Source organism: Agelaius tricolor, unplaced genomic scaffold (genome assembly GCF_023055355.1).
Source record: "Agelaius tricolor isolate 1412-34295 unplaced genomic scaffold, bAgeTri1.0.p SCAF_24, whole genome shotgun sequence".
Lineage (NCBI taxonomy): Eukaryota > Metazoa > Chordata > Aves > Passeriformes > Icteridae > Agelaius > Agelaius tricolor.
In genome coordinates, this window is record NW_027269284.1 from 9,527,645 (window position 1) to 9,553,045 (window position 25,401).

The following is a 25,401-nucleotide window of genomic DNA, read 5'->3' on the forward strand; positions in this document are numbered from 1 at the left end:
GCCAGCCGCGCTAATCACCCGCGGAGCCGCCGCACAGCATCGCTTCTCTCCGCCTCGCCCAGCGCTGCCTGGGCACGCACGGCACCGCCTGGCACACGCCTCCCGCCTCTCGGGCCGCTCCGGCAGCCCGGCCCTGCCCGGTGCGGATCCGGGGCCGTGACGGACAACCCAAGCCTCGCACAAGCTCGTCTGCATTAGCCGCAGTCTTTGTCAGCTCGGCATTACGGGTGCCCTCAGGACGCAGCTGCATTCCTCAAACAGTGACATCTCTCTCCTCTGCTTTCCCACACTGCCGCTTCCCCTCCCCGCGTCCCTGGTTCCAAGCCAGGCGTTTGCTTGTACCGAGTCCTGCTTTGTGGCTTGCTGAGACTGCCTCGGTACCTGTCCGAGATGCAAGAGCAGCTAAAACTCACCAACCCCTACATCAGTGCCGAAGGATGCAATACTTCCCTACAGCATAAACATCTTTTCAGTACCACTCATGCTCTGTCCACCTCTGACAGCTCTATGAGATAGATATATAAATCTCTTCTACAGTTCGGACAACTTCCACATTACCTCTTGCTAAATATGTTGCCTCAATCCAGATAGAATATCAACCTTAATTTTAATTTGTCCAAAGGCTCTGTCATTTAACTCAGTAGAGACACCCAAGTTGCTGTGGCTTCATCTTTGGTAGACTTGCATTTTAAAATATTATCTATTGACCTGCAAGTGTTGCCATTTTCTCAGCTCTGCACTAAGGATTTCATATTCTTAAGCATCACTAGCTGTGGGGTACAGCTGCCAGCTCATGATCTTTATCAAAGTCTGATCCTCAATCCCAAAATTATTAGCAAGGACTGATCTGAAAACAAGCAGTCACTTAAGTATTCTGCTTTCTAAGGGTGGATTTGCAGAAGGTAAATTATTTTCTCAGAATTGCTAGGTGCTGTATCAGCTATTGTTTTCAACCTGTGATTTCGCATCTATTTCACAGATTCAGTGATACAATGCCAAATACAGAACAGCTCACTGTTTAAAAGTATCTCAGCTCCATTCCCACCGATGCCAATTAGTTGCAGACACCTGCCATCCAAACATCTCATGTCAAAGCAAAAGTCAACACAGCCCATGCAAAACACTACGGGCTCCAAACTAAGTTACCACATACATCAAAAAACCATTAATGTAAAGTATAGTTGTTAACATAGGCAAAAAGCAGCTCCTGAGGAAGAGCACCCTTGGATGGGCAGTGGTATTCCTGCAGTACATGTCTGTGCTTTCACACTGAAAATAGAATTATATTGCAGCTCTTCTGCAAAGCAGACTGGCAGAAAGGGATGCCTGGTGACACAGGGTAAAAAGTGAAGTACTCCCTGTAACTCAAACCACAGCTGGCCACATGTTAAGAGTTGGTAGCAGTCACTATTTTTAGGTTGCTGCATTTACAACAGTATCTGAGACTACTTAAACAGGTAGTGTACAAGATTCAATTACATTTTATTTTTTCCACTGGCCTCACCCAGCATATGAATTAAGAACTGGACCAGAATTGCACAAGCAAAGAGAAAACTATTTTTTCCTGGTTTTTAAGTCTTACCACTACCTCAACAGTGCTTCAGTGTTCCCTTCCATTGTTTCATGACTGTCTAATGCATCTCCATCTGAAATCTCTTCCCTTTTCTAAATGAAATAGTTTACCAGACAAATTTCAGCTGGTGCACACCCAGCTCCTCACTGCCCCCCATCCCCCTTCTGGCCCCTCACACCATTTTCTGTGCCACCATTAATCAGCAATGTGACTTGCAATATGCTGCACTGGGGAAATGACACCACCAAACCCACACCTTCTGTTCTGTTCCATTAGTTTGGTTACTCTGCAATGCCTGCTGTGAGGCAATGTGAACGTGAAAGGAAAAGGAAAGGAAAGGAACATGCAGCAGGACTACCAGATCATGAAATTTGTTATGATCTTTGGGCTGGGAAACTTAAGATCTGATTCTTCACATGGCACCATGCCACATAGTAGTAATTTTAATAAAGACCCTTATATATACAATGACCAAAGAGAATTTAAGGAGACTGAAACCTCAGGCAAAGACCAGATTATGAGACTATCCTTCAAAACTTAACGGAGAATACATACTTCTGAGTTCAGATATTACACTGTCAAACAATTTCTTAGGGATCTTTACATATAACTTTAAAACCAGTACAGAACTATTCTGAAATGCAATTAATTTATTAGTTACTGATCTAACAACCTGAGAAATCAGAATTGCACGCTCAACCTGTACAGTTTAGTGATCAGCCAAGCTCCACAAATAATTAATGGTTCAAAACCCATCAGCCCTACTTGCTTTACACAGCTCTCTGTATGTGTATACATTTATGTTTAATCCTCTTACATTAAAGAAAGGATATGAGCAGAAGATAGCAATTACATGACAGAACTTGGCAGTAATAACATCTCTATGAAGTTTTATCTTCCACCAGGACATCTTTCTCATCTTTAGTACTACAGCACTCTCCTGTTCTATACTTTACAAATTAGGAATGCCTAAGCAATGTAAAAGATAAGATACTATGGCCAGGCTGTGAGGAAAACCTCCCACTATTTGTAGGCATCGTTTCAAGTGCTCTGAAATTTTCCTCATTTCCCCTGGGAAGCAGCTACTTTTCTTTTCAGATTACAGGGAATACACAACCTGGGCTGGCAACTGATGTGATCCCACCCAATCACACTAAAGTTAAATGGATAAAATAATCCAGACATGTTACAGAAAGTTACGAGTAAAGCAAAAGAGTGAGAAGCCACATATTCTGTATTTCAGTCCTGTGCTCCAGCACCTGGACTATTTTAACAATTTTTCCATATACGTATTTTTATAACATCATATTTTGAGCAAGGTTTAGATTAAGGAACATTTAAAACCTAAGCATAGACAAGGCCAGGTAAATTCTTTGAAGAAAGAATAACAGCTTGCTGATTTGTTGCCTCTAATCATTCAACGTGCTATGTATCAGGTGGTTCTCACCCTCAGGGCTCACATTTCGCTTGTGCTATATGTAAATAATTTAAGTGGGTTTTGGTTATATAGAGTGACATGCTTCATTAAAAAAAAAACAAAAGGAAGGAAAATACTTGAAGTACTCAGAGACAAAGCATACCATGAACCATTTTGCTTAAGAACAGCTTTTTACTGTCAAAAGCAGGATCTTCAATCAGATTGTGGAGTGTAATGTTACAAGTGACTCCAGCATGAGTCGCAGTAACAACAAAAAAACAACACCCTCCTGCTTAGAACCCTGCAAAGGACACCATTGAATCTGCACATACAAAAGCGTGCACACTTTCCCTAGGTACTGACGCTATCTGGTACACTGCAGTGTTAATCAAATGGAAACATCTGCAGGAAAGGCCTCCAGCAGGACAAGCATCTGGGAAATGTCTGAACAAGAAAACACAAGCTAAACGGTTGTTTTATTTTACTGCTATTTTCTCGTGAGCATCTGCCAGAATAAAACACTATAAACACCTGCTTTCAACACATCCCATTAACATTACTTCCAGGGACTGGAATTCCACTGGATATGGACTTAATGTGAAAATGTAACTTTACTTAATCTGTATGACTACTCACTGATCTCTCCACCTTTATTATCTGTGTAGGGTCAGCATCATACCCTTCCACATAAACTCTTAGCAACTTTTTCTTCTGACATTTCACATTAGTGCTGATGTTGCAGAAGAAAACCAACCTTTCCTATCTAGTCTCAACCCTTCTTTACTGTGGCTGAAGATCATGTTAGAACTGTTTCTCTCATTCTGAGAGACACTAAAATAAAAGGACTCTCCATGCCACATCAACCTGATGCTAACACCACTCTGAAATGGCCAAAAATCCAGATTAATTTCAGAATATAGAGGAAAGGAGTCAAGAAATATCACATTTCATCTTGCAAGTTCTCAAATCAGTTGCCAATACTTGTAATATTCAATACAGTGCAGAAGTCCCCCAGGTATGCCACCTACTTCGCAATGCACATTTGCATTTTATGCTGTTCAGAGACCCCCCAACAGCACACAGTCAGTGTTTTGTTTGCAAACAGTTGCTTTGTAGGTAAGTATGTGCCCACTTGTATCTACCTCCATGACTCCAGCACATACACCATATTGGAGTAGGGAAAGATACTTCACTTGATACTTTTAACCACATTCTACTTCTCCCCTGGTTTTCAATCTCCCTGTTTATCTCCCTTCTGCTTCCTCAATCAAGACTTGGGTATCTTTAAGGGTATCAGACCTCTTCAAGTTTAATGCTTGTCTGCCCTTGGAAATTACAGAAAAATAAGGAAATAAGTCGACTGCATTAAAACCTCTGAGTGTTTTTCTCCACCCATGTTTGCTTCTCTAATCCCTGAAATTACCTTAGAAGCCATTACTGATGCCAATTTCTTACATGCTTAATAAAAGCTTCTTTTGTACTTATACTGAGTGTGCACCATATTTTCTCTCATCACTTGGCCAGATCCTTGTGTATTCATTATTTTACAAAAAAAAACCCTATAAAAAAGTAAATATTCCTGAATACAATCATCTTCACAACTTAAAGTTCAGTCTTGACAGGAAGAAATTGTAGTTTTTTAAAGCTACACACAAATATAATATATGAAGGAGGGCACCATACCTTCGTAGTGTGGCTTAAAGTGATGACTATTTTCAGGCTTTAATATTCATGAAGCTGTTTCCACTGAACTTTGTCATGCTCAAGTGACAAGTTCTCAATAGAGCACAAGAAAATTATGTGAAAATACTGACAGGCATGAAAAAATTGTAATAAAATAATGGTAAAAAATAGGACCAAGAATCCTCAGAGAGAGAATGAGAACATAAAATTGGCTAGTCTTCCTTCAGAAAGACACTTCAGGAAAAAGCACCAGTCTGGCTTTTCAAAATCCTTACATCCATTTCTTCAGGTACTGTGTGTTGAGGGTTTCCACCAACACACAGTACCTCCATTCATTTTGCAGAGCTAAAGAAAATCAGCTTTATTTGTTGGTGCTAGTGAGCATGGTAAGAGTTAGCCTTTCAAAACCTGTATCTATCCCCATTCTTTAATTTTAGATGAAGTTTGAGATGTATAAACTGGAAGACAGACAAAGAAAACCTTTGGGTCGAGTTTCTTGGGAGCTTGCTTCTGCTTAACACACAATTAGCACAATGAAGTCTAGCAAAGCTTTCTCAATTTTACATGTCAGCAATGGAAATGTTCCAGTCTCCACTTAAAATAGGCAGTTCTAACACAATATTTAGGGGCTACACACCTGCTTTCAAAGATTTATTGCCAGCTCTGCTTCACAGCAATGTTTTGCCAAGTGTTTGTGCAATGCAACAGCCAAAGGCACATGGGGTTATTTCCAGGCTTGCTCTCTTCAGACATCTATTTTCATTCAAAAACCCATGAGGGGAGGGGGGAATCTGAAAGCCTCCTGTGTGTTGCCAGTGGAAGGTTACTACATGGAAAAAAACTTACTGCCTACACAAAGGAATAAGTGTTTAAGTATCTTTCTATTACCACTGGAAGAAACACAAATACCAGCTGCATGATGGATTCTTACTTAACACAATTAAGAACAAACTTCCACTGATGTATCAGCTGTCCTCAATAGTTATAATCTTGGCATTGAAATTTTGGGATTAGAAAGAGTTGTGTATTTGGTACTCAAAAGTTGATCATTTTTCCAGGAATTTGTGGCTTCCTGCATTTAAAAATAATCTTGTGCTATCAGCATTCATATTCCAGTTAATGCTAATTATCAACTTGGTCTACAAAGTAACTGTCCCTATTGAGACAAAGGGAACAACTTCAAAGTTCCTGCACTTCCCCCAGAACATGCCACCAGCACTGAAACAGACCCTGCAGCAGAGACCAGCAGCTGACACTGTAACTGCAGCACCAACTAACCAAGCTTGTCCTTCTATTTAGTGTCTCCCCTCCTGAAAGCAGATACTTATCCTCCAACACTGCCTGCTACACTCTTCAGGATCCCTCCATCTTCCAGGGCTTTTGATACCCACAATTTACAAGGTATTCTAGAGAGTGAGAAAGCTAAAATAAAAGCTTTAAATCTGAAAAAAGATTTCAAAAACACTTTGTAGCTTGTCATAGCTATTTAAACCAATACTCAAACCTGTTTTCTATTAGTCTAATGCTTGTAACATATTTTGTACTTTCACACATTGTTAACATATGGGAAGAGGTTCCAGCAGCATCAAAAGCAAAAAGCTAATCAAGAGCAGCACTTTGTCAGCTACACCTTGCTAGATTATGATACCTGACTGGGTCATATTAAATGCTTTTATTATTAAAATACACAGGAACAATCATCCTGACATAGCTTTCATTTACTGTGAATGGAAGCAACTACTCTTGCTTTTTCTGTTTAAATATGATAGTATGTTTGTTTTAGGCAGATTTTCAAGACAGGACAAGGGCAACACACTCTTTGTAGATTAATACAGTCTACTGGAATTGCTGAATGATCTATTTATTACTGCTCTTGTTGGGGAAAAAGAAAAGACTTTTTAAGACATCATTGACATAATAGGTTTCTTTTTTCCCTTATTTATATTTACCTTCACAAAAGTTAGATGCCCTTTACATATGATTACAATAAAATAAAGGTATTTGTAACTGGATCAGAAGGAAAGATACAAAAGAGCTGTGCATTAAGGCAACTTGCAAGTTTTGGGTTATAATTGTTAAGTAAGAAAGTTACACCTTTATTTCCAGGGAATGTAACAATAATAGACATAGGTTAGACTAACTTTCTAACTATACCTTCTTACACTGCACTTGCTTCCTGTTAAAAAAAAGGAACTCTGCCACACAGATCTAAATCCTGACAAAAAGAAATGAACCCAACAGTGAAGAACATGGGAAGTGACTCATTTTCACCCTTGGACTTCTCATGCAGAATACAAAATAGGCACTACACATTTTCTAGCTTCAAAGTGGCAGTGAAGTCTATGTACAAACACTCACCCCATTGGCAGCTATAGCCAGCAGTCACAATGACACACCCAGGCTACCCAAAGACAAGCTCTGTACAAACAGGAGACAGTGCTCTATCCAGAGCTGCACCTCTGGCTCCTGCCACAACCAGCAGCCAGCTTGAACCAACTACTTCCCCTCCAAAGGCCTTAAAGGGGCCATGGGAATGCAGCAAAGCACGGCTCAGAAAAGTTCTGTATTTTTAGCACTGCAGGCCATCAGCAGAGGCTGCAGATGTGGATGTGGAACAGGAGGCAGCAGCTCCCCACACTGCACAGATTCACCCAGGACAGGAGGCAGCAGCTCCCCACACTGCACAGATTCCACCTGGAACAGGAGGCAGCAGCTCCCCACACTGCACAGACTCCATCAGGACAGGAGGCAGCAGCTCCCCACACTGCACAGGTTCCACCTGGAACAGGAGGCAGCAGCTCCCCACACTGCACAGATTCCATCAGGACAGGAGGCAGCAGCTCCCCACACTGCACAGATTCACCCAGGACAGGAGACAGCAGCTCCCCACACTGCACAGATTCCACCCAGGACAGGAGGCAGCAGCTCCCCACACTGCACAGATTCCACCTGGAACAAGAGGCAGCAGCTCCCCACACTGCACAGATTCCATCACTGCACAGATTCCATCAGGACAGGAGGCAGCAGCTCCCCACACTGCACAGATTCCACCCAGGACAGGAGGCAGCAGCTCCCCACACTGCACAGACTCCATCAGGACAGGAGGCAGCAGCTCCCCACACTGCACAGATTCACCCAGGACAGGAGGCAGCAGCTCCCCACACTGCACAGATTCACCCAGGACAGGAGGCAGCAGCTCCCAAGCTGCACAGATTCCCCCAGAACAGGAGGCAGCAGCTCCCCACACTGCACAGATTCCACCTGGAACAGGAGGCAGCAGCTCCCCACACTGCACAGATTCACCCAGGACAGGAGGCAGCAGCTCCCCACACTGCACAGATTCACCCAGAACAGGAGGCAGCAGCTCCCCACACTGCACAGATTCCATCAGGACAGGAGGCAGCAGCTCCCCACACTGCACAGATTCCACCCACGCACGTGTAGCTGCACGAGCACCTCCACACATCAGCACTCTGGGGACTCTGTTCTGCTCTGGGCCTTTTTTATCCTGGAGAAAACACACTGCTTATAACAGGAGAGTTTATCACTGTCTGCTTGAAGCATGGGCTGTAGTAAATTCTTTCCATATTTCTTGCTGGGTGCTGTTGCTTTGAAACTCTTTTCCATCTAACAGATCCAAGCCAGAAAACAGACCTTTATAAAATCTCTTTACTTCATCAACCAGGATTATAGCTTAAATCAAGTGAAAATTGTATTATAATTAACCCAATTCAACTTACAAAGTTTTTCCTATAGTAATATTATCAGCTTTACTGTTCATCCCATAACAAAGCATCACCTGTGAGCCAAGCAATTTATTTTCCAGTTTCAAGAGCTCATTTTCACTTTATCATGTGCTGCAGAGTGAGCCTCTTCAGTACAACTGATTTTAATTGACTGGAAGGTTGACCCCCCACATACAGCCATATCCTAATTATTACAGAAAAACATTTGGGAAAATTATAATCCCCAAGTTAAAAACCATAGTTATTTTTAGTTATTAAGGAACTACCATTAAAATTTTTTAATATTCCAACATGGATATCAGCAAATGAGATATAAAACATTCAGACCTGAATTTTTGAATAAAGATTGTAATTGAAAGGCCTCAAGTGTTATATGTGCTTAATTTTATGAATATTGAAACTTTAAAAAATGAAGATATTCCATTCAGCTCTGATTAGAATTCATATACTGAAAGCTAAATTGTACAGCCCTCATAGGGTCAAAGCACACTTAGAAAGGAAAAAAAAACCCAAAGCTTGCTGATTAAAATTTGATTTTGCTATTACAGAAAAGAAAATTAAAATAAATACACTACATTAAAAAAAAAAAAACCAAAAAAACAATGGAATTTCACTGGGGATGAAAGCTGTAACGTCTCTAGGATACAGCCAAAATCTGGCTTTCCTCTATATGCCTTAATCTTTCAATACACAAAATCTTGACTGGCCATATGCAAACAAGTTCTGTGAAGACAGATCACATGAGAGAGACAACCAAATTATATGCTGGCTACTTCTTTTTGAATTTTAAAAGAATTTCTTTAGAAGAACATTCACTAACAAAACTGGGGGAAAAAAAGTTGCTGCAAATAAATGGTATTTACATATAATTCTGCCAAGCTTGAAAAGAGTTTCTGAAAGAAACAGTGGCTGCAAAGCTTAGTTCAGTTCTACAGTCTACTGGGAGAGAACTTAGCTTCAGTGGTTATTCTTGGTGAAGTTCTGTCATCTGACTGACTTTGTGCATTTTCAAACACCAATTGCAAAAGCAACTGGCATAACCAGTTCTGCTCAAGCAGAATTCCTGAAGAGAACTGATATAAAAAATTAATCATGCAAACCGCCATTGCAAATGCACTTCCAGCTTCTCCAAGATTACTCATCCTGACAGTTTCTAAGTTTTAAAACATTTAACAGAATAAAAACTATAAAAAAGCTCTCAGTGACCCAGTAAAGCAACCCAGCCTGAGCATATTCCAGTATTGCTTCTCTATCAGAAGACTAATACATATATTTTCAGCATTAAAAACAGGACAAGCAACATCTTAGCTGGAGCGATTTTAATTCCTATACTGTTAAATCACAGTATGATGCTGTGTTGTATATACACTTGTTGAACAAGAGAGTGCTGTCAGAAGAGTTTTTACAGGGCCTGAGGAAAGGCTCATGTGCTCACAAAGCCTGTCTGAGCATTGTTTTGGTGAGGGGGGCACCTAAATCAGGCTGTGCTTTTAGATGCTGCTGAGGCTCAGTTAGTGACTTACAGCACTACTCATGACTCAAAGCCTACATGTCAAAAATAACTTCAAAAAAGCACCAAATCATTTAGGAAGGATTAGTTATTGTTACCCAAGAGGCACTGGAGACAATTGTTTTAGGCTGCAATTTTGCCAGGAACTCACTAATGGTTAGATGCCATACCACACTACCAATTTAATAGTGACTGTTTTGTAACAAATACATACAGTCATTCAAAGCTGTAATGTAAGATAGTTTGGATGCAAAAGAAAAATAGTCACAGTACCAGCAACAACCACAAATTGTCAATAAATTATTTACCCACTTAATAAAGAACATGCACTACAGTAAAATATATTGATAAATGTCAGGGTACTGCACTTATTAAGCCTCTTCAATTTTGTCATCAAAAATCTTTGGTGGACACTTCAGAGCCACTAATTGTGTCAAGACAGGCTGTAGATAAAGCCTGAATGGTTGAGTACAGTGACAAGTTCAAAAAGCCACCTCAATTTCATCTTAACAGCCTAACTACAGCTAAGAACAGTCACATGACATGTGGATTTCCAGAATACTTTACCCTGAATTAAGCAGCACAATCCTTCAAATCAGCATTTGCATTTCACACACAGTAGCTGGTTTTAAAGTTTCACTACATGGTCTCTTTCCATGCAAACATTACTATTCCCACAGTCATTTGAACAAGGAAGTGACAACTGAAATACAGAAAAAGCTCCAAACAAAAAGGCTACATGCAATCCAAAAATCCCAGATCAAGTCAGACTGAAAGAGGCTGTTTTCCTGTTACTGAAAGAGCAGCTCATGAGCTACTGACCACATAGCTGGATTTCACAAGGTTTTCCCCATTGGAAAGATAAATCATTTGATTCACTAGCCAAGAGCTTGGGTTCATCTCTAGTAGAACCAGTTCTCTGAAATGTTGCTTTCAACAATGCTGGAAAAAAGTGACTTTCACTTAGGTTTTTTATTCTCTTATGACACACTAAGGGAGGCTCTTCATGCCTCATGAACTCAGTGTAATGAGCAAGTAGAACACATTCTTCTGAACAGCACTGTTGTAACAGAAGTAAAATTTCAACAAAGAGCCTTTTCTGGTACTGAAATTGTGTGCAACTCCAACAAACAGGCTGCACAGTCCTATTTACAGATCATAAACTTAACTGGCTTCTTCATTCACCACTAATGCTAACACAGAATTTAACAAATACCTTTTGTATTTTCTTTGGGTCTTTCTGTAAGTTTTCTCCAAGAGGTACTTTTCCAAACAACTTCCATCGCACATCATTTTGTTTTTCAAATCTTGCACTCTGCTTTCTGGTAAACAAATTCCTAAAAAAAAAAAAAAAAGTTTTATTAAGAAAAAGGGTTGATTAATTATAATAAAAAGAAGGATGAACACTTGCTAACCTTATGTATCCTAATGATATATTCCAACTTCTCTTGTGGTTGTGCTGACACACTGTTTCCCAGCTTCAAAAGGAGCATCATGCAGTATTATCACCATACCAGGCAATGGACTTTGTTAAATTATAACTTTTAGTAGATAAAAAAGTTCATTTTCCAGCTGTCTAAAAGTGGACACCTTTCTTTAGCATTCCTGGAGATCATTCAGCCTCACTCTTTAAAAACAACTAAGAACCTCTTGCTGCACAAACATTCTTTACCCACCTGTTACAACACATTACTACCAAAAACCACAAAAACCTTGGAGACATGGTACCCTTCTGCTGCATTCGATCTGCTTTCACAAAAGATTATTTTTCTAAATAAGCTTAAAAGCAGCTATCAAAACACATTAATTCCGAAGTCTCTCTGAAATGTCCAATATTTAGCTTAAACACTGTAGGAACAGTTATAAAGCTAGACACAAAGCCACTGAAAATTAGATTAGTTTTATTGACATTGTTAGTTTTTAATCATAAAGAGATTTTCCAGACTTGCATCTTCACACCACAGCTACTTTTTCCAAAACTGGACACACAGCACAGACCAATCTTCATGATTTTGATAGCACTCAGCTCCTCCAAGAACAGATATTCTACTCCGTGGCATGCCTGCATTATTAAAGTAACCAATTTTCTTTTATCCTACTGTCCAGTTTATCACATATTCAAATATGTCCAGGTTAGTTCTGTTATTTACTCACCTCAAGGCAGATTTTTCTGGAAACTGATTATTGCTTTTTGCTCACTCATCAAAAGAAAAAATAAATCCACTGAGATAAAAGCATTTTTCCTACTGCGATCAGCAGGCAGCTGCAGCACCTTCAAATCACAGATGCTTCCATTCTGACATTACTGCTTTTCCTTACAGTTACCACCTTAATGCCCTGTGTGTTGGTCCATGCAGTACACACTGTTTCTTACATAAAAAGTGTGATTGTTTGGGAAATAAAACTATTTTGAGTTTCACATTCTAGAAGAGCTGAATACATGTCTGCAACAGGAACAATCTAGGTACTAAAAAGTTGTTATTCCTGGTCACTTTGTATCAGTTGCCATGAAAAATACCATAGCTGTACCAACAGAGAAAACACTGCTGGAATACAAGAGATATGTTTCATATGTGAAAAACAATTAAAGTTATAACATCAAAGTGTGCTGAAATATATTATAAGGTTAATAGTATGCACTGCCATCCATAAATATGCATATATTTATACAAATTATCACATGCTTCTGTATCACAAGGGTACAGTTACCTTGAAATTCAAACCAAGAATAGATTATCATATTAAAAGATAAGGACAAAGTGTTTATGTACAGGAACCATGCAAGTCAATTACATCTGATGCCAAAGCTAAGCAGTAACTGTACCCCTCCAAACCCTTTCACTTAGGCAGAGATTGTAAGGGAACTAAAGCCTGAGAGGATGCATCAAGCAAGTTCTAAAATGTATCTAAGAATAAAAAGGAAAGCATGGCAAAAATAACATAACAAAATCTACTGCATGTGAATAGGATATACAATGCAAGACTGGCTGCTCTTGCAAAAGGTTTTTTTTCAGGTTGTTATTACTGCAGAAGCAAGCAAAATCCAGACTCCAAACCATCTTCAGAGAAAACAAGAACTTTTAGCATCAGGGCCACTGGAAGAGCCCTGTAAGGAGGCACATCTCTGTGACAGCTCTGTGCACATTCAAATCCTTTTGCAAGTAAAAGGCTTTCATCACACTTCATTAGCACTGCAATAACACAAAAATTAAAGGCAATTTTCTCTCTGTCTTTATCCACATTAGAGGTTCCTAGCACAAGTGTATATACAAGCAACAACTCCTTCAGTCTCCTCTGAGGGATTTTAAGAACAGCAGTAGGTCTTTACCCTCAGAGCAAAGTAAAGATGAATTGGAATGATAAATTCTAACAGCTCTCTGCTGCAAGTGCCTGCATAAAAACGAACCAAATCTGAAAAGCCAATCTCACACACTTCCTCTCAACTCAATTCCACAATCCTATCTACTTTCCCTTTAGCAGCAGCGTCACAATAAATAATCTGTTCTACAGCTTATCTAGCAGATGGCACAGCACTTGTTCAGCTCACTCTTCTCTGTCCCTACATTCTAGGGCACCAGGCATCTCTTCCTCCCTTTGTACTATGTCAGGGACTTACAGTTCACTTTTAATTTAAAATATATATATATTGAACTGAAAGCAGCAGGCATGGTCAATATCCAAATTTCATTCTGTACTGTCCTTTTCCTCCACCCTGTGTCTGGGCCTAAATCCCAGTGTTTGGTTGATGTCCACACTCTTTACAAACTCCAGAAAGTCTTAAAATCCCCTGAAGGCTTAACATAATCAGCAGCCACAAATCAGTAAACCAGATGTAGAAGAGCAAACTACAATGTGTTCTTGCTTTGACTGAGGACACACAGCATTAAACCCTGATCTGCCCCACACTGAAACACAGCACAGGTAATATATGACAGGATGGCATGGAAGGAGCAGAAGAGATGCCACCTAATTTGCACCTATTCTGAGAAAAGGGAAAAAATAAACCCAAAAAAACCCCCAAAAAAACCCCAAAATCCCAAAACCAAAAAAACCCCACCCAACAAAAAAACCCCACCCAACAAACAAACACAAAAAACCCCACAAAAAACAAACAAAGCAAAAAAAAAAAAAAAACCCCAAAAAAACAAACCAACCAACCAAAAAGGAACTATGGAATGCTCTCTGGTTCAATTTCTACAGAGCTTTGCAATAAATCAGGACAACACCACAGGTCCTGATAAAGTCACTACTTGAGATTCCTGAACTGAAAGTAAACCCTTAAAATATGCAACTGCCTTAGGAGGAAGTTTCTGCCATATATATGTCAGAGCAAACAACTCATAGCAAAACCTTTCATTTTTCTGCTGCTACAGCAACAAAAGGAATTATTTTTCTTCTATTTTTACACAGCTCCCTCCGATTTTTTAAGAAAAGCATTAAGCCATTTCACTTCTGAGCAAATTCACTTCAAAATATTCCACATTAAAGGTAACTTAAGAGCTTACTAACAGAAAATGCATGTTAACAAGAAGCAAAGCTTCTCTTTTTGAAAAAACAAAACCCTAAACAAACAGATCTTTACTCTGAAGATGAGCCTAGAAATTCTAGGGTAAAAAATGGCAAAGCTTCATTACAAGTGTTTGAAGATAACAAAAATAAATTGGAGGTCCTGATTGTAAAAAAGTGCTTGACATGACTTGAAAGAAAAGATTATATGCTCATCATTAGTTCAGTTTCACTGTCCTCTTCAAATCTATCAGAGCACATCATGATGATTTACAATAGGGATATTAACAAGACCATCTGACATGATGCATGATGTCTGCAGCCTCATTAGTGTGGAGTCATCACAGTGTCATGGATTGCATCTGCATTTCTGTTGTATGTGCCCACTATTTTATACTAAGTATTTGTAGCTGCTTATTTTAGAAAAGCCAAGTACAGAAGTTAAATTGAGATCAAATTTCAGTTAGAAAACTGCTATTTCACAGTCCCCTACAAACAGTATTTTGCACCAAACAGCTGTTTAACCTTGCTATTTTAATTGAGCTGTGGAGAGGGATTACCTACCTGAAGAGAATTTAATTCTAACTCCAGAGTTCATTTTTACATACAAAGAACATCCTGTGGTACAGGACAGAGATGGAACAATCTTTTGCTTGAGCATACAGATATTGCATCATCACTCTATACTTATCTGCCCAGCTGCCTTTTCTGTGGGGAAAAAGAGGAAGTTAACACCAAGAAGCAAGTTTAGCAGCGTCAGGAAAACCTTATTTTTTAATAAAACTTAAGAAACAATTCCATTTTGGGTCTCTAAGCACTGCTCAAATAAATGTACAAAACAGCTGTTAATAAATGTACTGCACATGTGTATATTGCCACTCTTTAAGTAGCCTTGTATGCTATCATGATCAGGGTGAAGCCTCAATCAAATTTTAAAAATGTGTTTCTAAAGATATTAGAACAACATCAATAACAAGTAATCAAGTCAAACCTATTGATACTGCATCTGTTGGAGCATTTTCAAGCTTTTGCTTTTAAAAAAACCCAGCACCACCACAGTTTATGTAGTTCTGTCCAATTTTCTTTCCAAAAAGACAGGAGGTCTGCAACACAACTGCCAGCAATTACTGCTGCATGAGGAGTTGAGAGCAGCAGCTCCACAAGCACTCAGTTATTCATTTTTTCCACATTTCAGCTGTGCTTTGTTCCATGCAAGGTCAGTCACTTCTGTGAAGTCACCTCCTAAGAGGTTATTCCTTTCTACCACATCCCCCCTGTTCAGTACTCAAACCTATCCACTAAAGCAGCAGAGACAGTGCTGCCATGACTGCCATGGCTTCTGTTGCCAGTTTACTCCAAATCTTGAAGTCACTGCAAAGCTCCTTCCTGAAAAGTCTCAAAGTCTTCTCAAGCCAGGAAGGCCCAACCCTGAGCCCATTCAGATATCTCTGAAGTTTGGTACCACCAGAGTCAAGGAACTGTTTCTCTGGCACATGTCCCTGAAACAACAGGAAAAAAGGATGGGCTCCCACAGGGGCTGTCAGAGGGTGGAGCTGACCAAGGCAGGCACACACACACCCCTCTGGACTTCAGGCAACACACAGTATCTTTTTACCAGAAAGCCCAAGATGACCAGATTACTGAAACAAAAGGGTAGAGGAGCTTAGGATTTAGGAGCTTTTACAACCAGAGCATTTGGGTTATTCAGAAAATCTGAATTTCAGCTTTACTGATGTGACTGTTTTGCCAGGGGTCCTTAGAAGAAGTTCTGCAGTACTTGAACTACTGGCATGCAGCACAGAATCACAACTGCAAACAATAGAAAAGTGAGATGGCAAATGCTGCTCTGTGATAGACTTACACTGGCCTAGCATAGAGATTACACTTCCAAGTAAATGGGTTCCTTACTCTTAAAAAGATGGTTGGTATACAGAAACATGTATGAAAATTGTCTAGAAAGTGATTCAGCTCATGCAAACTGATGCAATTTCTTATCTGCATTTAACCAACACTGATTTGCAAAACCAAGTAAATTTTTGTTACATGTTTTAAAAATACACACATCTCCAGCTCTCAAGATGCATGCTCCAAATTTTAATTGTCTTTCAATTAAGGTTATTTTCAGAAGATAAAACAAGCGAAATAGTTATGCAAATTAACTACTGGAAGGACTTAGCAGTCACATGAGCACAACAGCTGTAAAATAAGGACAGTGGAGAAAATTCAAAAGGTTCAGTTTTGTAGAACAATTTTATCTTGAAAGACAATTTTTCAAATGGGTATCAGACTGGCATGTGTTCTGAAGAAGCAAGAAAGAAACAGAGGCAAGTCAAACTTCATTTCACCTGCTTCTGAAAGAAGACCCTGAAACTCCCCTGATAACTCTGAACTACACAAGGAGAGAGCACCAAGGTCTTGAACCCCTCAATGAATTTAGCCAGGCTGAGGCTAAGGTCCATGTATATTTAGATAAGTAAGCAGATGTGAATCATATCTGGTAAACCCTCACTGAGCACACAGGCACTGTAAGACATGTCTCCACAGACATTACTCCACAAGGCATCCAGAAAGCTACATTGAAACAAGACATTTTTAATAACATACAGCACCTACTAAGCAAAAACTACAGTAAGATAAACTTTATTAAATATTTGCTGCATTGTCAGCAAAAATGTCCAGCCATCTTATCTGATGTGGTATTAATTAATTAACACTAACTAGGAAACATTCCAAACAACAACATTATTTTCTTTTCATCTGCCAATGACCCTTTCTGTTCTGTACTAATCATAACTTTTGTAACTTACCAATAAATAGAAGAAAGAGTCTCATCTCTAGATGTTCCTAACTTGCTCACTTAAAGAATTTCCAGAGAAAATAAATCCTGAAAAATCAGCAACATATTCTATCAAAGGAATTTTTGTTACCTGACTAGTGGAGGAACAAGACTGACACATAAATCAGGATGACTGGAGAACTGATGGACTTGAGAAGGCACAGTTGTCAGGAGATCCACCAAAGTCTCCTGAAGTGCCCTAAATCTACATCCTCCAAAGGGAAAAGCAACAATTGGTACCCATGACCCAGTAATGCTGGTTTCTAGAAATAATTCACTAGATGCAGTTCTAAACAAGCCCTCCTCTCAAACCCAGATCACCTCTCAGTCAACCTACACATCAACACAACCAACAGACAGAATACCATCAAAAAAGTTCAAGTACTTTGGCTACAGTCAAGAACCTCCATAAACAAGTCAGAAGTTATGCTTTGAATAAGATTCCAAAATTACATACAAAAGCAGGGTTTGCAGAAGTTTGTCCCTTCAAGATTGCCAAAGGTCAGAGTAAAGGAGGAATAATGCTTGGTTTATGGATAAACAAACCAACAGAAATAAAGCCAGACAGCCTACAAGCTGACCTGCCTATGAAAGAGGCTGAACTATGATAAATTCCTACCACATTTTCTAAACAAAGTTTTCCAATCACTAACATTCCAGTATGTTCAGTAAGAATCAAAAACAATAACAGTTCACAGTGTAACAGATACTTGCAGGTCTGGAAAAAAAAGACCTCCACAGTTGAGAGAAGCAGTAATACAATATAAATTAGCAGTATAGGATATCTGATAGCTTGCAGAGGGTAACTTGGAAATTTCTCTAGATTTCTGGGGGAAAGAGCAGGGTTTAATAAACTATTTATCAAAACTACAATATTCTGCATGTATCTTTCTTCTTACAGGTTCCCCTCATTTTACAGGGGAACAAAGCTGTTACTTCAGCTGCTGACTGCTCTGAAGTATCCAAGACATGCAAAGATAAATCAGGCAGTAACCTGGTGGGTTCAGCTTTAGAACTGGCTACAGCAAACCAAGAAGTATTTTGCACATGGAAAATGCACAGTGCTGGTCTACCATGCAAATACTGAAGAATTCTCAGAAACTGGAGTTTCAGCAAGTAAGGACTGTCACAAAAAATCAACACTCAGGTCCAGCTTCAAACTAATATATTAGCATCAACCAGCTAAAATTAATGATCCTTTTCTAGCTGGCCAAATTCCCAGTTATTCTCATATTACCAGAGTAATTGAAATTCTATTCCTAAAATTTGAAAGTAGATTTCTTCATTGATTTGAAGCACTATTACCACACAAATAAAAAAAACAGAATACATGAAATGTCATCCTAAGCAAAAAGCTGAACCAAAGTAAACTCTAAGACCTTGCAGCAAAAGAAATTAAATATGGACCTGTCTGCATTAAGATCAAAAGGAAAAAGTGAATAAAAGCTCTGCCTAATACCTAACAAGACCATATCTGTATCTGGTGTGGGGCTCCTGGACTACAAAAAAGAATCAAAAACTGGAGAAAGTCCAGTGGATTAACACTGTGATGGCTGGGTGCTGAGGCCCACACCACACAAGCAGGGATGCTGACAAAGGTGTTTTCATTTAGCCTGGATGACCAGAGATGCAATGAGGGAAAAACCCCAATGAGGAAAAAACCCCAAGCTGCTGTAAGGCATGTTCCAAATGGATAAAAGGGGAGGAAAAACAATCACAGTGGCAGAATATGAATGCTGAACTGTGCAGTGCAGGGAGGTGAGCTCCAAGCTGGGATGCACTCACAGCTGCTCGGGGTCCCAAGGAACATGGTCTGGTGCTGAAGCCGGCCCTGCACCAAGCAGGGGCTTAGGAACAGCTCCAGAAACCCTCCCTGAGCTGAGCTGCTCTGGATTCCACACTCACAAAAGGCTCCTGCTCACCAAGGGGAGTCCTGTTCTTTGTCCTACCTCCAACTGCTGCCAAGTTCTTGTGTTTATTCTGTCAGCTCCAAAGGGTAAATGACCCTAATACTTACTGAAGGGTTTTTTTTAATTATTATTCTTAAGATATGGCTGGAGAACTTTGGAGGCACTTAATGACTAAAAAGAGACTTAACACAAAAAAGAATGGATTCAGAAAATTTATGGTTTCCATGTACCAGTTCTGTTAATAAAATTCTATGTAAGGATGAAAACTTCAACAGACTGTTTCTTGTTTGAGCCTTTTTAAATGTGTTTAAAACCAAAGTTAATATTGACTCCAACTCTTCCAGATTATGTAACACAGGAAGGGATACTGTATAAATCAAAACATCAAGGAGCAAAAATTTATTTATTCCATCTAATTTCATCTTGCTCACTGCATTTTTCAGGAAAGAAAAAGTCAGCTGAATATTAAACAGTACTTTGATCAGATGGAGAGAGAGAGCATCACAAAGCAGTAATTGTGCTGATATTCTCCATTCCTCATGTCATCTACTTCTCACAGCTCCTTTTAACAAAGGAAAACACCAGTAAAGCTCTTGCAAATTAAACAAAGATACAAAGACCATCTAACCCACCCATTTACTAAACCTTCATAGAGACAGTGAATCAGAATGAAACCAGAGCTTAACTTCATTAATCTGAATTAGCTCCTGAAGTCTCATGCACATCTGTGAGAAACTTTTGTAGTTCTCACTCCTTCTATTCAAAAGCAAGCGTGTGCAGGGCTGTACTGGGTTTGCATGGCAAAGTTTTGGGAGTGGGGGACTACAGGAGTGGCTGCTGTGAAAAGCACTCAGAGGCTTCTCCCCATGTCCAACAGAGCCAATGCCAGCTGGCTCCAGGACAAACCTGCTATTGGCCAAGGCTGACTCCAATAGGGACAATGGTAGCTTCCATGGAATAGCAGTTCAGAGAGGAAAAAATCTGCTGCACAACAGCAGCAGCAGCCAAAAGAGAGGAGTGAGACCATGTGAGAGGAACAGCCCTGCAGACACCAAGGTCAGTGCAGAAGGAGGGGCAGGAGGTGCTCCAAGTGCCAGAGCAGAGGTTCCTCTGCAGCCCCCAGTGCAGCCCATGGTGAGGCAGCTGTGTCCTGCAGCCCATGGAGCCCCAGGATGGAGCAGAGATCCATCTGCAGCCCCTGGAGCCCCAGGATGGAGCAGAGATCCACCTGCAGCCCATGGAGGTCCAGGATGGAGCAGAGATCCACCTGCAGCCCATGGAGGTCCAGGATGGAGCAGAGATCCACCTGCAGCCCACGGAGGTCCAGGATGGAGCAGAGATCCACCTGCAGCCCACGGAGCCCCAGGATGGAGCAGAGATCCACCTGCAGCCCATGGAGCCCCAGGATGGAGCAGAGATCCACCTGCAGCCCACGGAGCCCCAGGATGGAGCAGAGATCCACCTGCAGCCCATGGAGCCCCAGGATGGAGCAGAGATCCACCTGCAGCCCACGGAGCCCCAGGATGGAGCAGAGATCCACCTGCAGCCCATGGAGCCCCAGGATGGAGCAGAGATCCACCTGCAGCCCACGGAGCCCCAGGATGGAGCAGAGATCCACCTGCAGCCCATGGAGGTCCAGGATGGAGCAGAGATCCACCTGCAGCCCATGGAGCCCCAGGATGGAGCAGAGATCCACCTGCAGCCCACGGAGGTCCAGGATGGAGCAGAGATCCACCTGCAGCCCACGGAGCCCCAGGATGGAGCAGAGATCCACCTGCAGCCCACGGAGCCCCAGGATGGAGCAGAGATCCACCTGCAGCCCATGGAGCCCCAGGATGGAGCAGAGATCCACCTGCAGCCCACGGAGCCCCAGGATGGAGCAGAGATCCACCTGCAGCCCGTGGAGCCCCAGGATGGAGCAGAGATCCACCTGCAGCCCATGGAGGTCCAGGATGGAGCAGAGATCCACCTGCAGCCCATGGAGGACCCCACAGTGGAGAAGGTGGACGAGCCTCAAGGACACTGACCCTGGGAGAACTGGAGCAGGCTCCTGGCAGCACCTGTGGCCCCTTGGAACGAGGAGCCCATGCTGGAGCAGGTTTGCTGCCAGGACCTGTGACCCCACAAGGGAAGGAGGGTGGGGGAAGCATTACAGCTCAATGCTGCAAGCAACATTCAACACCCATCCATGTTACAAATTTCATTCACCAGCCAGTATCAGGCTTCTGTAATGCTTCCCACCAGCCACTAGAAAAGAAACATGCACGTGTCACCTGCTTTGAAGTAATAACTAGACCACACTAAGTCCTCACTTACTGCATAGTTTTGTACAGTTACTAAAAAAAACTCCAAAACTCAAACTGTCACTGAGCAGATTTTCATTTAGTTTCTATAATGAACAAATAAGTTCAACAAGCTTCTTTGTTTAAAGTCTTGTTTGTGTAAAACTGTTTCCAGTTACTCAACAGCAAAACTAAAATATTAATCTACTACTCTTTATACTAAAGAGCCACATGTCAAAATTTAGTGAAAAGTTTAAGGTAGAACTAAAAGAACTGTAATTGTAAAGAGTTACATTATCCCACACAAAAAGGGAAAATAAGGATTGCAATTAATTTAGACAGTTTCAGTTCAACACCTAGTGGAGAACAGGCCACATGACAAAGTTCAAAACTTCATTCTCTGAATAAGACAGGAATTCTGAAAACTGTATCATACAATTTTCAACTTTTATCAAAAGCCAAGGCTTTGTAGAATTCCAGCCTTCCACCTGTGGAAGATTTGCTTTGAGAGAGAATGTTTATTTCAGAAAATTCTGCTGATTTCTTCTGTTCCACACAGAGCTGTGGTAGTAAATACAGGTGGAGAGAAGATTTTTAGTCTGTCAGTTCCACTAGAGAGAGTGGCCTTCAAAGAAGAACTATCCAAAACCACACTTTGAAGACTGAAGCCCCTTTCAGATGAGCCCACCTGAATGCCTCACAGGCTGCTGAAAGACTGCTGCCAGCATCCTGTGTTCAACAGATCCTCAGTGCCTATGCTGCTTCCCACACCACTGCAGCATGAGCTTGTTTGCCCTCCTCTCTTCCCAGCCCTTTTAGCCGCCTGCTATTGGCAACAATTTGCTAGAAATGCACCCAGGGAAAGCAGCAGGGAAGGACAAAACTGCCACTCAGTTATTCCCTTCCCTCCACAAGGGCAGTGAACCCTGTGGGGCAGCTGCAGCACTTGGGAGCCCAGCAGCCTGGGCTGGCTGGCCCTGCAGCTCCCTCCATCACAGGCTGCCTTTCTGCAGTCCTTCCCATCAGCTTCTGGACAACTGCACCTGGAGCTCAGGTTGGCTTTGCTCACTTGTGGTTGGAAGCAGTGACTTCTATCTGCCCCCACAGTGCATCCAGCTCTTTCTGTTCCTCTGCCTACACACTTCAGTCCTGCTCTCAGCTGGTCTCCTCCTGAACAGCCAATACTCTAAGAGGCTTCATTGAACAGAAACTTCCATAGAAGAGAGGACAGCATCATAACTAATATCTCAGATTGGTCAACTGCAATTATTTTCACAATTTTTCTTCCCTCCTATGGTCAGTGAATTCCCATTATTGGAGACATGAAAGTGGGAAATCAGCATTAGAGTGCTCCTTGTCATTCTACCTTCCTTTTAATAACAAAATTATAGAAGTACAATAAGCTGTCCTCTCATTAAAAGCAACAAACTGCATTATGAAAGGGTCCTATCCATTAACACAGATGACTGACTTTTGCCATTGATGGACCTAATTTCTAAATTCAGAACTCCAAATTATATGTGACCAGTAATCTCAAAACATGGGTGTACATATGTGATGTAAACATATTAAATTCATATGATTTCAGACTTAAAACAGTTACTGAAAGCAGCAGCTACTGTTTTGAAATTTAAGACTTTTTTCTTCTCAGATTACAAGCAAGGTCACAGGTACATGCTTCTACATATGGTATAGGATGCCAATCTTGCTCCAGAAGCTTTCTTCCAGAAATGCAGAGATTCTTTGCAAATAGTAAAATGTAACATTCTTCTTAAAGCCCTTTATTTCATGTGCAGTCCCTATGCTCCTTAGAGGCTTCCTGACATCCAAATACTTAGAACACTAGGATTAAAAACTTCTAGGAGTAGCCTGAAAAGAAAGAAGATCCAGATTCTTGGGAAAACACACAATATCCATGGCAGTGGACTAAGTAAAGACTTAGACTGCTTGTAATCCATTAAAATGAAACAAACTGCATGGCTTATTATTTAGCTGTACAGAGAGTGACCCCTTTATGGTCACTCTCCATGTAAGCACAAAAATCCTTATTCTCAGTCTCCAAAATGATAATTGAAAATTATAAACGGAAAGGGCAACTTCTGCAGTAAGATCACTACAGGTCTGATTCAGCAAAGCTGTTTAAGATCCACACATTTAAAAAGTTTCAGCAGTACTGTACAGAAGTCCAAAGGTAAAACTCATTAACCCACACTACTCTGGGTCAATAAGGCAAAGGAGCAGACAAGCCAGACTCTTTTAGTCTCCCACCCAGTTATTTGCTCACACTGGTTTTAAACCCAAGTTCCTGCATATATTCAAATGAATGAAATTAATTCCAACTCAGGATTACATAAAAGACCTCTGGGCTTTTAAAGCTGATACAAGTGACACTTGAAAACAACCAACATGTCAGTTTTTTTTGTCAACAGTCAGCATTACAGCTTCTTTCAGAAGCAGTAATTCATTTTCATATGCCAACTTTGAGCCTAATGACAGCACTGTACCTGTGGTGCCTTAAGCTCTTCCAAGAGGAAAGCTGTGTGTAAGCAAGAAAGCGACCTCCTTCTCACTTTTGATCTTCCTGGCCACACCCAAAGATGCACCCAGCAGCCTGAGGAAACCACTAGGCCTTATGGATACTCAAACTGCTGGAGACACAAACTGAGCCAGAGAAGCAGGCCAGGAAACTTTCTTCACACAGTGCTCAAAGAAGCAGGGCAGGAGCACTCCATTCCCAAGTGATCTTGAAGGTGCCAGAACTGAAGGAAGTAAGCCAACAGTGCTTCCTTCTTCCTTGATCTCTTCTACAACTCATTTTGTAAATGCAGTCTCAAACCAAAACTTCATAACACACCACAGAACCGACACAGAATATGCAACCTTGTGCACAGTGCACATGCACACATGCATACAGTCTCAAAAGGAAAAGTGAATGTACAGAGTGCCAAAAAATTACTTTATATTCTAAACCAACTACTTCTCTAAGCATTTTCTTGGTATTGAGAAAGACTTACCCCCTAGCTGATACATAAGTAGCTTAAGCACATGTGACCAAGCACTGGAGGCATCTAATTATTGTCAGTATTATCTCTACAGGCAGCCACAAAACTGACATGTCAAGGCCAAGTTTACTCTGATAAGATCAGAGAAATTAGCACATTCTCAGAGGCCAGATGGGGTTCAATACAAGCAGAGGTGCCATTTCAAGAAGCAAGGTTTCTCCCTTTTACCAAATATCAACAACCTGTGCAAAACATTAAGCTGACTCATCTTTGCTCTCAATGGCTCAAAGGTGTACCCTATTACCCAGAGAAGCCCTCAAAGAGCTAAACCTGCAGATTAAGGCTGAGTCTCTGCACTGCAGCCTTACCCCAGGACCATCAGGCTGCTGCAAGGCAGTGTACAAAGTACTCAGGTCTCATTATTCCATGTTGTACACATGTATGCCAGCCACTGGCCAAAGCCAAGACAATTTGGCTTTCTCCTGGCATGGTTCATGCTTGGTTTTCTGAAGTGAAGTTTATGCACTCAACCTGAGACTGAAGCACAACTTTCAGCAGAGTGCAGTGCTGAGAACACACTCCTTTCTGGGACTTTGTTTACACCCACCACTGCAGCATTTGGAACAAACTGCTTTAGGGAGCTCCCTCTCAGCAAGCTGATCTTTAACAATACTGTTCAAAATGCCTCCTCTTCATCTCACACTGTACACAAACCCTGGTACAGAGCACAGGGGGAGCTGAGTAGGAAGGCCTCTAGAAAGCAGATACTTTCAAACAAAACACTGGAAGACCCAGGTTCATTTACTTCAGTACTCGTATAAGTCCTGGGAATCCAAGAAACTCCAGGGAACAGGGAGTTTTCAAACCCAGGGATGGCAGATTACAAACACCAACATAAACTAGCAAGGGCATGTTTTGAACCCTTACAATGCTGAC

The 25,401-nt window shown here is 41.1% G+C and overlaps 1 protein-coding gene across 1 annotated transcript in view; it reads right to left on the reverse strand.

The window, feature by feature from the left end:
- The window catches only part of TBC1D14 (TBC1 domain family member 14), a 65,020-nt gene that overhangs the window by 31,456 nt on the left and 8,163 nt on the right, over positions 1 to 25,401 (reverse strand). The window contains exon 3 of the mRNA XM_071447493.1: positions 11,146 to 11,266. Coding sequence (XP_071303594.1) covers positions 11,146 to 11,266 — 121 coding nt within the window. The remainder of the gene's footprint in view (positions 1 to 11,145; positions 11,267 to 25,401) is intronic.